The sequence below is a fragment of the Carlito syrichta genome, unplaced genomic scaffold (genome assembly GCF_000164805.1).
Source record: "Carlito syrichta isolate Samal-C Ts95f unplaced genomic scaffold, Tarsius_syrichta-2.0.1 Scaffold303247, whole genome shotgun sequence".
NCBI lineage: Eukaryota > Metazoa > Chordata > Mammalia > Primates > Tarsiidae > Carlito > Carlito syrichta.
Window position 1 is genome coordinate 466,801 of NW_007247343.1, and position 14,367 is coordinate 481,167.

At 47.4% G+C, this 14,367-nt stretch overlaps 1 protein-coding gene across 3 annotated transcripts in view; it reads left to right on the forward strand.

Annotated features, from left to right (window-relative positions):
* Positions 1 to 14,367, forward strand: part of SMG6 (SMG6, nonsense mediated mRNA decay factor) — a 259,896-nt gene that overhangs the window by 224,403 nt on the left and 21,126 nt on the right. For all 3 annotated transcript variants that reach the window (XM_008058210.2, XM_008058211.2, XM_008058212.2), the window contains 2 exons: positions 8,500 to 8,676; positions 12,719 to 12,865. In XM_008058210.2, the coding sequence (XP_008056401.1) occupies positions 8,500 to 8,676; positions 12,719 to 12,865 (324 nt within the window). The remainder of the gene's footprint in view (positions 1 to 8,499; positions 8,677 to 12,718; positions 12,866 to 14,367) is intronic.

Below are 14,367 nucleotides of genomic sequence, written 5' to 3' on the forward strand. Positions count from 1 at the left end.
TTTTGATGTTCCTAGTATGAATGTGACCTCTCCTCACCCCCACCCTCCAACAGTGTCTTTGCTTTGCTTCTGCTGAATCCCTGGGTCTAGAACAATGTCTCATATACACAGTAGGCACTTGGTAAAAACTTACTGAATTGAATGTTGACTAAATATATTGAATGTTGCAGATGTCTCAGAAAGGGCACTTTCACCCCACACATAAAATGTGTAGCAAATTTGGTGAAGGAGCCTGAACACAAACCTAAGAGAAGGCCTCCTGGACCCAGCTAATTAGAAGACAAGTAAGGATGTGGCTTAGAGTAACTAGAGCCCAAGATTCCGTGCTTTTGGCCCAGAACTAACTGGCAGTGTGGAAATAGACTGTGTGTGGATATTTGCAGACTGAGACAGACATGAGGACTTTCATCCCCAGGGGCTGAGCCTGTAGCCTCCCCTGCTGGTTCAGTAAGTGAGGGCCCCATTGCCTGTGTTCCAGGTTTCAGACCAGCTGAAGCCAGCCAGACCTGAAAGGCTTGTGTTGGCAGTGCCAATATCCGCCCTTAACCCCTGCCAATGTGGGTGGCTGCTCTCAGAAAACACTGCAGGGGAAGCAGGATTGGACTACAGCCCTAGCTACTGCTGCCTATAGCTTGCTGTCTGTGATGCTCTCACTGTTGAAAATGTACCTTGCTGGTACAGCTGGAGCCCAGAGCCCTAGAAGAGAATAGTTTCTTTCCATGGAGGAGTAGTTCAAGAAGGGCAAACTTACTCTGCTCAGGGGAAATGAGACTCCTATCTGGCTTTGTTCAGAATGTTCAAGTTCAGGAAATTCAGGTGGGTAGAAAATGCTGTATTGGGAGCTGGGCCTAATGACTCACACCTGTAATCTTAGCACTTTGGGAGGCTGCGGTGGGAGAATCGCTTGAGTCCAGGAGTTCAAGACTTGCCTGGGCAACATACATAGTAAGACCTCGTCTCTACCAAAAATTAATCAGGCATGGTAGCTCGCACCTATAGTCCCAGCTACTTGGGAGGCTGAGGTAGAAGAATCACCTGAGCCCAGGAGGTTGAGGCTGTGGTGAGCCATGATCGTGCCACTGCACTCCAGCCTGGGCAACAGAGTAAGACCCTGACTAAAAAAAACAAATAAAAATAAATCCCTGTATGGGGAATTTTCTCATTATTACACTCATATTGAAAGACCTGGGGCAAGGATTCAGCTGAGTCTTACTCAAGAAAGGTGCCATTAGCAAAGGCAAAGCCACCACCTATACCCCCTATGAAGAGGCCAGATGGACAAGGCAATTGTGATGTTTAATACAGAATTTTATTTCTGATATATTTATTAGTGTCATGCTTGTTCTAAAGCCCAGATCCTTGGGGCCTCTCTAGAGTCCTGGAAAATGCAAGCATGCCTATCATTAGGTCCAAGAATCTTTTTGGAGAATAAGAAAAGGGACTGCTAGAGAGAGGCCAGGCCTTTGCTCCACCATGTGGCCTTACCAGTAGCCTGGATCTAGCAGCTTAGCTCTGGATAAAATATTTCAGCAGCTTCAATAGGCAGGTGAGCATTCCAGGGCCTCTCCCCTCTGTCCTAGTGTGCCAGCCTCATGCTTCCCGCCTTGTCTCTGAGACTGACTCCAAACATCTCAGTGGTGTTAGAGAGAGTATCCCTCCCATTTCTAAGCAAAATGAAGCAGAGAAGAAAAAAAAAAACAACCACTCATTTATTGAGCCCTTACTGGTCCCGGGCATACCGCCAAGTATTTGATATACTTTATCTCTTTTAAACCTCACAAACAACTTAAGCAGAGACTTGGAGAGGTTAGTTAACTTGTCTAAAAACACACAGCCAAGAAGTGGCAGTTAAGACTTGAACTCAGGGCCAGGTACAGTGGCTCATGCCTATAATCCCAATACTTAGGGAGGCCAAGGCAGGAGGATTGCTTGAGCCCAAGAGTTTAAGACCAGCCTGGACAACATAGTGAGACTTTGTCTCTACAAAAAAAAACTACAGGACATGGTGACATGTGCCTGTAGTCTTAGCTGCTTGAGAGGCTGAGGCAAAAATATCACCTAAGCCCAGGAGGTTAAGTCTTTGGTTTAACTGAACTGTGATTATGCCACTGCACTCCAGCCTTGGCCATAGAGTGAGACTTCAAAAAAAAAAGACTTGAACTCAGGTCTGTGTGACTATAAAGCCCAGGCACTTATCCAACTGTTGCCTAGTCTTGCCTCTTTCCAGAATTGATGCATTTTTCCTGTTATACTTCCCTCCTTACTGCCTGTGTATGTTCAACTCCTCTGTTCCCCCGACTCTCCCTCCAGTGTGGACATAATCTTTCCAGTAGCCAAGTACCTGTACCTTTTGGAATCTTCAATAAATCTCTATTGGAGTAGCCTCACCACCATGTATTTCCATCTAACCATCTGCCAGTTCCCACTACCCCTCCCTAGAAGGTTTCTCTCTCTCTCTCTCTCTCTCTCTCTCTCTCTCTCTCTCACACACACACACACGCGCACACACACCTGCCCAGTGGGAAGAGCAGGTTGCTGCACTACTCTAAGAACAGGAGTCTGTACAGTGCCAGCTGATTAGTAACAGTTCACATTACCTCCTCTAAGAAAACACAGCTGTTGGGACCAGACACATGAAATGGTGAGGCTGCTGTCGGTGGACCAGTGGTGTTAGTATTTCATCTTGTGACCCATTGGCTCCCTCAGCTAGCACAGACCAACCATAAGACTGGGGAGAGCTAGGTCTGGACATTGAGATCAGAAGTGACTGAGAAAGTAGCCTATGCTTAGTTAGTGTCTTACATAGAAAGAGGCCCTGCTGCAGCAGGGACAGGGAAAGAGTAAAGTTTGAGTTGATCCCTTAGACAATATGCCCAGGAGTTGTCAGGAAATGCATCTGGTACAAGAATCTGTGCTTTTTCTCCCTTTGTCCTCTTTGTCATTCAGCCCCTGCACAGGTTCTTCTTTTCTCTCCCTTCTGACCTATGACCCTCTCAATTTCATACCATCTTGCTCTGACTCAGGTTGGCTGTGAATGTTTGTCTCCCCATCATCAACTACTGCTTGTCTTCAGGGTGATTGTGCATCTTTGTGGCCAGTTTCCCTCCTGCCTTCTGAAGTTTGTTCCCTGCCAGGAGGCCCCTCCCCCTAGGAATGTGAATAAACCATTTCCTCTGTCCTCCCAGCTCCAGAGGATTCCCTGTGTGGTATTTTTTATTTCTTGTGTCTAAACTTTTCATTGGCAGACCCCTTCTTAGACTGACCCACCCTTGGCTGCTACAGAATTGTGTTTCCCACCCTTCAGTCTCCTCTGAGGTTGAGTCGTGCATAACTAGAGGTTCCCAGTTTGTGAAAATACATTAGTCTATGTTAAATTTCTTGTAGGCAATCCTTAGGCTTGGCTCATTAAAGATGATAATTAACCCATTGCTAATTGACTTCAGAAGCCAGCCTAGCAGCCTGTATTCTACCAGCCTTGGTGTTGGATTTGTAGGCTATTTTGAGTTTTCTCAATAATCTCAGCAAGACTTCACTTTCCTGTCTGCATCTTATTTGCTCTCAGGACATTCTGTAAAATTAACAAGCTATAAAACTTGATTGAAGGTTTCAACAAATGTGAGAATAACTGGCTCCGTTTAGAGAAACAAAAAAAACAACCTGTAAACTTGAGTTTGTGGGGGGAAACCCGTGTGATTTTTCTCTTTAACCAGAGGAGCAGAAGCAAACTGGACTTTTTTACAACTAGGAAAAAAAGCCGGGCTCGGTGGCTCAGTCTGTAATCCCTTGCCTTTGGGATACAATAAGTCAAAAACTAGCCGGGCGTGGTAGTGCGCACCTGTAGTTCCAGCTACTCGGAAGACGTGAGATGGAAGGATCGCTGGAGCCCAGCAGGTCAAGGCTGCGGTGGCCAGGAGCGTGCCACTGCCCTCCAGCCTGGGCGACAGAGACTCCAACTCAAAAATTAATTAATTAATTAAAACTAGGAAAAAAAAGAACAGGCTGATAGTGATAGCGCAAGTTTAAGTTCTGATTCCCCTCACCAAAAGTTCAGAAAAATAAATTTTGCAAATAAATAACCACTGTGGTATTTGTGCATTCTAAGAGGGCTGTATGAAGAAAACAGGGACTCAGTAAAGGTGGAGTAAGTCCTTTATTTCCCAGAGCTTGTATCTAGAGGCCTGGTTCAGCTCTCCAATCTCTCCTTATAGTCCCTGGCTTTGGGTGGAGTGGCATTCATTCCTCCCGGTGGCTACTCTGAGGTGTTAAGAGTCTTGAAACTCAGAGTACTTCAGTATGTGGTACCTAGTGCTAGTTCCTTTTCTCTCTCTTACCTTCCCTCAGTATAGATCTCTTTTTCTGGTCCCTCCTGGGCATCTCTGCCCAGGCTCTGTGTGTCCCCTGCTGGGTGGCTATAGAGAGTCGCCAGTTTTCTGAGAACACAATTCTTTTCTTCTGCATTTCCCCACCTAAGATACCCCAGATTGGTAACCCAGTCTTCTCCTTGCTCTTGATCTAGAGGTTTTCTCCTGCATTTCTCAGCTCCCCTTAGCTCCAGTCCCTACTAACCCCATGAATGCTCACATTATCTCTTTCTGGGGAACTGAGCTTGGGACAGGATAGGCTCCTGTATCGCCTCTCCACATCTGACTTTCAGTTTTCCTTTCTGCTTGGTTCTTTGCGTGTGGACTAGATCAGAGCCCTGAAGCTAGAGGTTTCAGTTCCCACTGATGGGCCACACTGCCTCAGATGGTCTTCAGGGGAAGGGAAAGGGACTTTCATTGGGTGCCTTTCTTTCAACTCTTCCCTTACCTAAAGCCCCACGTTTCTTTTCTTTTCCAAGCTGATTGGAAATGATTTGTGTGAGACATTTTGTCCATTCACTTCGGAGTTCTGGGTCATCTTCTATGCTGTGAGTCTCCCTCCAGAAGGACTAGGACTCCCATTGAGAAGATTCCCAAGTTCCTCGGGGTGTTTCCTGGCCAGTGGCCCTTCTACCCACCTCTCACCACAGCTTCACCTGCTGCAGCCAAGGAAGGGAGCCTTTCCTGCCCAGCTTTTTCTCCTCTGGGGTACCTAGAGTTTGCTCCCAGAGCTGTGATATACATGCTACCAACATTCTCTTTTTTTCATTGATGTAGAATGGAAAAATGTGATCATGAGCAAAGTTACTCTTGGGATTATGCCATAAACTTCATCCAGACTCCCTATTTAAGTAGGGAACCTAGTTTTAACCTCTCTCCTACCAGAAGTCCTCTTTGGCCAAGCAAATATAATCTTGGAATTCGCCTTTTGTTGGTGGTTTGAAAGGCTTCCTCCATCATGACATCTCTTATTCATCATATTTAAACTATTTTGTTTCTTTTGAGGGGTGCATTTCTGTTTGTTTGTTTTTTTTTTTTTCCTGACTGAAGTGCTTGAGGCTTTGTCTAGGATAATATTACCATTAGCCTCCTATAGAGCTCCAGAACCAAAAGAGCTGTGATCCTCTCCAGAGTGGACTTACTCCTCCTACCTTAAAGCAGGATGCTTTTACAGACAGGCTAGTGGACTCCAGATAGAAGTTTCTTTCTGCCTCTGGGCAAGCCATAGACATTCTGTCGCTCAGTTTCTCCATCTACTAAATAGCTCAAACTCTGCAAGAAACTATGTACAACCTTGGCCATCCTCCCTGCTGGTTGGATTGCATAGGAGAGCAAGTAGTCTTCCAAAAGACTGGGCGACTCTTCTCTCTCCAAACAGGTAGAATACTTTTCAGACCTCTTAGTATCAGCTCAGAGACCCCCAATAGATCAAAGCCCTTCTGCACACCAGCCAGGAGTATCCTTGCCTTAAAGGATGAACTAATGGTCATAACGGACACAATCCTCAAAAAAACCAGTTTCCTTCTAAATGGGGTGAAAATGAAAGCCAGAGGGAGAAGACTCCTTTTGCTTATGTGTCCATGTCATGGACAATTCCTGCTGACCCTCTAAGGATGTGCTCCAGGCAGACTCAGGATGTCTGCATCCCTGGGTCCTGCTGTGCCCTGGAAATCCCCATCTCTAGGAGTCCCACGTCCACACATGTGGCCTTTCTCCCTCTTGGCCAGGAATCACACTTTCTTCCTGAGCTACTCAGCATGCCATCTAGCCCATGCTCTAATAGCAGTAACACTCCTGCTAGCCTGTCAGCACACACACTCCCATAACACATTCTCCTCTCCTGGGCAGGTTTCTGCTGCACACTCAGCAGGGATAACAGTGTACTTCTCACCATCCAAGTGAGGCCAAGGACCACTGCAAGCTTTTTCTTTGTCCTCTTCTTACTCCTTAACCCCACCTCCTCTCCAATCAGTGGCAGCAGCTCACCACCAAAAAGGAAAGTCCTGGTCTCATTACATAATTCTCCATAGTGCAAGCAGTAGCTGGGGCATAAGGTCAGAGGTCATAATGGGGTCAGGTGGCTGACACACACTGTAACGACAAGGTGGTTAAAATTAGACCACATAGAGGAAACTGGCAGTCTTGTGGAAATGCAGAAGTTTCCTCTGCAAGTAAGAGGCTGGGGATATAGGGAGGCCACTGTGCGTGCTGCCTGCCAGGCTATTACTCATTTCAGCTCTGCTCTTTAATGCCTTTTAGCCCCTGCTTCTGTATTTCTAGCCTTCCTCATCACATGTTTGAATGCACGCGATGGAACCATGATTACCTGCCCTAACCCAAGGCAAGTTTCCTTCCTTCTTCATGGAGGTAAGCGCAGGACCAGATACTGGCAGAGTGGTGCTCATTTCCATTTTCTTAAAGAACATGGATCATTGCTTGCTTCATCTTCTCTCTGTGGTACCCAGCTGAGCTTCCCTGTGCCTATCTTTACTGTGAACCTACTATGTGCCCAACTTGTACTTACAATTCTTGACAATGAAATATGAAAAGTATGAGATGTAGTCTTTGCCACCAGAGGGGTTGCTGTCCATATGAGGGAGATAACATGCACCTGTATAACGATGAGTGATCAAAGATGGACTCCAGATTAGTACTTCCCTGTGTGATACAGACATAGAGTCCCTTTCACATTAAGAATTGGGGAAGTGGCCAGGCACAGTAGTTCACACCTGTAATCCCAGCACTTTGGGAGATAGAGATGAGAGGATTGTCTGAGCCCATGGATTCAAGACCAGCCTGGTCAATGTGGCGAGACTTCATTTCTACAATAAATCAAAAAATCAGCCGGGAACATGGCACGTGCCTGTGGTTCCAGCTACTTGGAAGGCTGAAGCGGAAGGATCACCTAAGCCCAGCAGGTCGAGGTTGCGGTGGCCATGAGTGTGCCACTGCACTCCAGCCTGGGTGTCAGAGTAAGACTCTGCCCCCCCCCCCAAAAAAAGACATAGGGAAGCATTAAAAGAGAGCCAGGGGCATTCAGTATGGGCTAGAGTCAGTGATGAGGAAGGAGCCATCCCATGTAGCATATCTGGACACTGAAGTGTGTTTTCCGTATGGAGTGGCCTTCAGCTTTGGAGCTCCAGATCCAGCAGTACCCCCTCCATTGGTGAACACTTAACCAGTAGAGAGGAGAGGACCCCAGAGGCCAGAGATGAGAAGGGCGTGAAAGGGCAAGAATGGAGGAGGGTGCAAGCAACACAGGTGGGTTTGGAAGTGAAAGCATGTGTGTGCGGTCTTGTAGGAGGGAGGACCTCAGCCTGGGTGACTGTGGACACTTCATGTAAGACACTTACAAATGTGACTATTGCTCAAGATACTGAATTTCATCTCAGCCAAATCAGCCCCAGCTTCTCTGACAGCACTGGCTCGTGTGCTGATGTGGCCACACGAGAGCAGGTTGGTGTAAACCCCTAGAGGAGAAGAGCTTTGGTTATACACCCACACCTGTTCTGCCTGTCTCCCTCCTTCTGTCAGTTTCCTGCCTCACAGCAGTCTCTTGAACATGAGAAACTCTTATGTATGGGGAAGCCCAAAATGATCTGAATGACATGAAACACCCAAGAAAACCTTCATCTTTTACTTTACACTCAGACTGAAAGTTCTCCTTTTGGAAGTCTGGAGACAGGAGTGCTGGGAGAAGGGTGGAGAGTAGCAATGAGAAACATCAGAAAGCTATATGCTATGAAAGCCAACATTTTGCACTCCACTCTTTCTTATGCTGATTATAGACCAAACTTAGGAGAATTTAATCTTTTTTTTATATTAGGATTTTAGTAAAAGAAAGGCAAAACCCTCGAGGTACCTGTCTGTCATTGTCCTGTCCTGGGGTTGTATGTTGCCCCAAAGATGAGCTAAGGAGAGACTATGGTGGATTCCTTCCTTCAGAAGATCTTGGTTTTCAATTCATCCTTGGCCTTCACCACCTTACACACACATGTGTACCCGTCACTCATTCTGCCTCCTTGCCCAGTTAACTTTGATACACTGCTCATGTGCCCCTCAACCAACAAGCAGTATCTCTCATCTTCATCTTCCCTTTCAGAAATGCTGTTTTTCTTCTCTCCCTCTTGCCCTGTAGGTTATTGCAGCTGACTGCAAAAGGGTCACAGTGCTGAAGTATTTTCTGGAAGCCCTTTGTGGACAAGAAGAACCTCTGCTGGCATTCAAGGGTGGAAAATATGTGTCAGTGGCACCCGTCCCAGACACCATGGGAAAGGAAATGGGAAGCCAAGAGGGAAAACAACTGGAAGATGAGGTACTGTGCGGGAAGAGCCCACTGTGGCAGAGGGAAGGTTCCCCTTCCCCCTCTGCCAATGGCTTCAGCTTCTACTCCTGGTTATTTATAACTACTCAGAACAGTGTCTGTGTTAAGCCAGCTTCTCAAGAGTGCACTCTGCTGGTGCCCCTTCCTGCCAGTCCACCCCAGTGCCTCCATCTCACTCTGCTACGAGTTCCAGATGCTTCTTTTTATGTTGCATTGGAGGAGAAGGGAGGGAAAGAAAGAGTTTAATAATGTGCAGCTCTGGAGGCTTAGGAAAGGGAGTGAGGAGAGGGGGGGTGTTAGGGTTCAGGTTGAGGATCAAGTTTATAGATGTGTGGAGCTCAGTGCAGCACAGGCCTGAACTCCAGCCTCCAGCACACGTACAGGAAGAGCTGACATTGCTGGCCCCGTGTGGAAAATCACCCCCTCCCCCTGCTACCCTCTCTCTCTTTCTCCCTCCCTCCCTCTTGCACATCCTGATGTGATTAAGGAATTCTCCTCTTGTTTGTTTGCCCTTGGTTATTCCTGTAGCCCTTGCTTCACTCCAGATCGTGTGTATGTGTGTGTGTTTGTGCATTTTCATGCATGAGCCTATGTACTCACCCCTGCAAAACCTCACTGGCAATTGCCCTGCCTTGCATATGCATGTCTTTCTGGGGGAATTGTTGACTTGGGTCTATATGTGCTGGGTTTGTGTGTCAACTTAAGTAAACACTGCTGCCAGTTTCCCTGCTGTCTGTGGGTTCTGAGTGAATGTGAGTGTGTGATGGTGTTGGAGCATATTTGCATTTGGTATTGCTGCCAGCTGCCCTGCTGTGTGTCTGGGTGTGGGTAACTCTGTCTGGGTGTCTCACTTTTTGCCTGAAGGTTTTTCTTTTGACCCTACAGTGCTAAACACAGAGGGGACTTAGGTAAGAAGGAACATGGAACTGAGAGAAGGGACGGATGTGATCCTAGTCAGAGGCCAGGTCACCGGTAGGCCAACACAGTCATTTGGCCCACAACAGTCTCAAACGCCCGGTAGAGCAGGGCGGGGTTCAGGGATGAAATCAGCAACAGGCCAAGGAAGCCAGATGTCAGCTGGAAGTTGTCGTTTGTGATCTGAAGCAGTGATAGAGTAGCCACCTTTGAATCAGAGTCTTCAGAGCAGCAGAGTCTTGAACTGGCTTCATTAGAATAGCTGGAGAACCTCACCCCACCCATGATGACACAGGGCTCAGCTTCCAGGACAGAGTTGGTTCCAGGGATAAAGTTGAGCCCATGAGTCCAGACTCTCCAGATGAAACCTGGACAGGGGATAATGGGAAAGAATGAGCTGTCAGCATGAGAGGAGACAGTAGGGTTGCTAAAGCCATTGGGGTGTCTAGGCTTCAGGCGTGGCAGAACAGTGCCACCCAAACCTTGGGGGTACTATGTAGGGAGGCATTGGTGGGGCAGCGCCTCAGTCACTTATCTCACCCATACTTTAAGACCGAGACAGGCAGTGAAGAGCAAAGCTAGCTCTCCAGACTTGCCAGAAGAGATGTCCTCTGGCCAGTGGAGCCTACAATACCAAATCCAGTTAGACAAGTAAGGCCCAAAGAGAGGGGGGCCACAACATAAAAGCCAAGGAGGGCCTTCTCACTCTTACAAAGAACACCAGCTCTCTGGTTCCAGATCTTGGCTGTGCCACACTTTTTCTCTCCTTCTAAGGCTTATTGACCAAAGGTTGTGACCCACGCCAGGCTGCCCACTTCTTCCTTTTCCCACGAGCCTCCTGGGCTCCCTTGTGTTAGTGGCCTCTGGGAAACCCTACTTACCCTGGTCTGTGTAATTTCATAACCCTGCACTTCCTCGTTTGCTGTGAGAGCTGAGCAAACCTCAGACAAGCTTCTCTGACCCTCTTTTGACCCCATTCAAGCTCACTTCAAGCCCCATGATAACCCAGTGTATTCCTGGTCAGAGCAGGGAGAGGCAGTGTTCCCCCTGGGTCAGGCAGGCATTCTATTGCACTCACTTCAGTCCAGGTTAACCTCTTGAAAAAGGAAATGAATGTGCAGAGTCTTCCTCCTTCCCATGGTTTGGGCCTCTTTGGAGGCATGAGCCCTGTGACACTATAGATTGCATGTTGTCAGATGAGTGGTGACTGTGGACTGTACCCCAGACCTCTGAGACCTCTTAGGATAACTGGAATTCTGGCCTCAGCCCCATGCTCAGATCTCATCTCTCCCCAAACTGCAAGAATGAATCATTTAAGCTGATTGGGAGAGTTAGTAGATGAACAGAACAGAGTCCAGTTCCCTAGGGATTCTACTAAAACACCAGTCTTCACATCCCTAGGTTCTTCTCCCAAGACAAAATATTTCCCCATCACCTACCTGCTCACTCACTCACTCACTTTACTAACCACTTTCAACCAAGAGAATTCATCTGAATATTATCTTGAGATGGACAGTTAGAGGAGAGAGCAGAGCAGTCTGTGGAACAGGTCCAGAGTGGGCCTGTGGCAGGCCTGGCAAAGCTGAACCACTAAAGATTAGATCTGGGTTTATGGTCTGGATCCAAGAACCTAGCCCTGTGGATTTGCCGATTATTATTGGTAAGATCACAGACTTTGGAGACAGACTCACATGGGTCTGCCACTTACTAGCTATGTGACTTGAGCTGATTTTTTTAAACTCTAAACCTCAATTTGTTCATTTATAAAATAGGGATGGTAATAGCACCTATTTCACAAGCTGTCATGAAGATTAACTGAGTTAATACATGAAAGATGCTTAGCTCAGAACCTGGCCAATAATAGGCATTTAGTAAATGGTAGCTGTTGTAATCTTCATCAGTTTTTTTTTTTTTTTTTTTTTTTTGAGTTGGAGTCTCACTCTGTCACCCAGACTGGAGTGCAGTGGGCAGCTCCCGGCCACCGCAGCCTCGACCTGCTGGGCTCCGGCAATCCTTCCGCCTCAGCCTTCCAAGTAGCTGGAACTACAGGCGGGCGCTACCACCACACCCGGCTAATTTTTTGATTTATTATAGAGATGAGGTCTCGCCAAGTTGCCCAGGCAGGTCTCAAACCCATGGGCTCAGGCAATCCACTCACCTCAGCCTCCCAAAGGCGCAGGATTACAGCCTGAGCCACCGAGCCCAGCAATCTTCATCATTATCACCAGTTAGAGACACAGGAATCTTCTACTAAATCATTCTCTATGTACCCATGTTAACCTGTCCCTCAAAGGCAGTTCTCTTGGGCAGCTGCATGTTCTTTACTGGCCAAGGCCAAAAGTGAGAGAGTGAGGAGTGGAGCCTGGGACCACCCGGGGAGTGATGGCTGCTGAGAGCTGAGGCTTGCAAGCAGGGAGGTGCCACCCCTGGGGAATGCTCAGCTAGCCTGGCAGGAGGCTCCTTAAACTAGCCAGCTGCCTCCCACCCTGCCCAGGCCCTGGGAGGGCAGCAGAGCAAGGTCATGTCCTGTGAATTCCTATAGTGGGGCCCAGCAGTCCCCACACCACCAGGCTGTGGTCTTAAAAAGAAACCAGGGCAAGGTCTGCTGAGCTACAGCATCTGCTCCCTACTGCTGTCTGGGGCGAGGAAGCTTCTGTACCTAACTCCCCACTGTGGACCAGAGTTGATTCCTGTCAGATCATTAGCACGAATTAGATTTAAATTGGGAGGTTTAACTTTCTCTGTTGTTTACTTCCTGAATCATTTGTGATTACAAAATGAAAATAGGCCCAAAGTTTGACTTTGTAGGTACGAGGAAGAATAAAGAGTATGAGTACAAGCGTGCAAGTATATATCTGTGATTATGAATAACTTATGGTGTAACTCTATGAGGAAAGAGCCCTATAATGTAAAAGGGATCAATTTTGGGTAAAGAGTGACAGCTTCTGTCAGCCTCCCTTTTCCTGAATAGAGGGAAACCCACACCATGGGACCCATTGCAAGGAATAGTTCCAGTCAGCATGGGTGGGGGGCTGAAAGGGCAGAGGGTGAGTTCAACAAGTGCCACAGACTCAGTTCACAGTCTTCGCTTTCCCCTGGTCTGTTCCACCACCCAAAGGAGGAGGACGTGGTGATTGAAGACTTCGAGGAAGATTCAGAGGCTGAAGGCAGCGGGGGCGAGGATGACATCAGGGAACTTCGGGCCAAGAAGCTGGCTCTGGCCAGGAAGATAGCTGAGCAGCAGCGTCGCCAGGAAAAGATCCAGGTGGGGCCTGCCTGGGGAGGGTTGTTCCCGTTGGGGTAGCTGCTATATAGGTATGGGGGGCATATGGGCAGAAAGTAGAGATGAGCAGGACGCTAAGGAAGGGTCTTACAGTGTCCTGCCTAGCTTTATCCCTGTTTTCTTACTCTACCACTAAATTTTGGCAGCATGTCTGGTGCCTGTAGTTTACCTCATCCTGGGCTCCAAGGCAAGGGTAGATGTCTTCCTAGAGAATCTGATAAAAGCTGTTCTCCCAGTGAAGATCTATAAATGCATTCCATACATACACGATCTTTCATACAATTTCAGGGATTTTAAAGTTCCCTTGAACCATGTTCAGATACTCTTGGAGAGGCCATGAATTAATTCTCAGTAGAGAACACCTATTCTTAGGGAGAGGATGCTATGGCCATAGTCTACTTATCTGGATTCCTACTGAAATGGAAGTGCCCTCTTGCACATGATACTCTCTGCACACACTACCTCCCCCCACCCTCCCCCAAAGAGGAACTACTTAGTCTTCACACAGAGACTTTAGATGTGCCTTCTCATGGGCTCATACCTTTACTTCTAGCAAGGTTTGTTTTGTTTGTTTTTTTTTATGGCTATCCCAGATCTGTTCTCTTGCACTGTAAGCCCACTTCCCCTCATCTAGGGCTCAGAGCAGACAGGGAAGAGGCAGCCATACTCCCCACTTTATTTTATTTTATTTTGTTTTAGTTGGAGTCTCACTCTGTCGCCCAGGATGGAGTACAGTGGCATGCTTATGGCCACCTCAGCTTCAACCTGCTGGGCTCAGGTGATCCTTCTGTCCCAGCCTTCCGAGTAGCTGGAACTACAGGCACTTGCCACCACACCTGGCAAATTTTTGGTTTATTGTAGAGATGAGGTCTTGCCAAGTTGCCCAGGCTGGTCTCAGGCAATCCTCTCACCTCAGCCTCCCAAAGTGCTGGGATTGTAGGCGTGAGCAACAGCGCCTGGCCCATACTCCCCAATTTAAAGGCTAACTGTATGCATGGGGAAGAATTAAGCCACTTTCCTCAGCCTCTTTAGGAATGTCTGATTTCAACCTTCTCTTTATCTTTTTTGGCATAGCATTTGATTCATATGATCAGGTAGACCTAATTACAATCCAGGCTTCGCTACTTAACTAACTTTGTAACATTGAGCAAATTATTTCAGTACTCAGAGCCTGTCTCCTCACCTGTAAAATGAAAGTGGTAATGGAACTGACCTCTCAGAGTTGTTGTAAAGCTTACATGAGACAGTGCATGTAAAGAACTTAGCACAATGCATGGCACATAGTGTGTTCTCCATAAATTATCACTGTTGACTAATATTCGTCCCAATCATCCTATCTGGGGAAAGAAGATGAGTAGAAGTTTGGATTCATCATTCTTCAGGGATCCATTCATGTCTGCACTGCCATTAGAATCAAATGTGTGACCGGGCTCAGTGGCTCAGCCTGTAATCCCAGTGCTTTGGGAGGCTGAGGTGAGTGGATT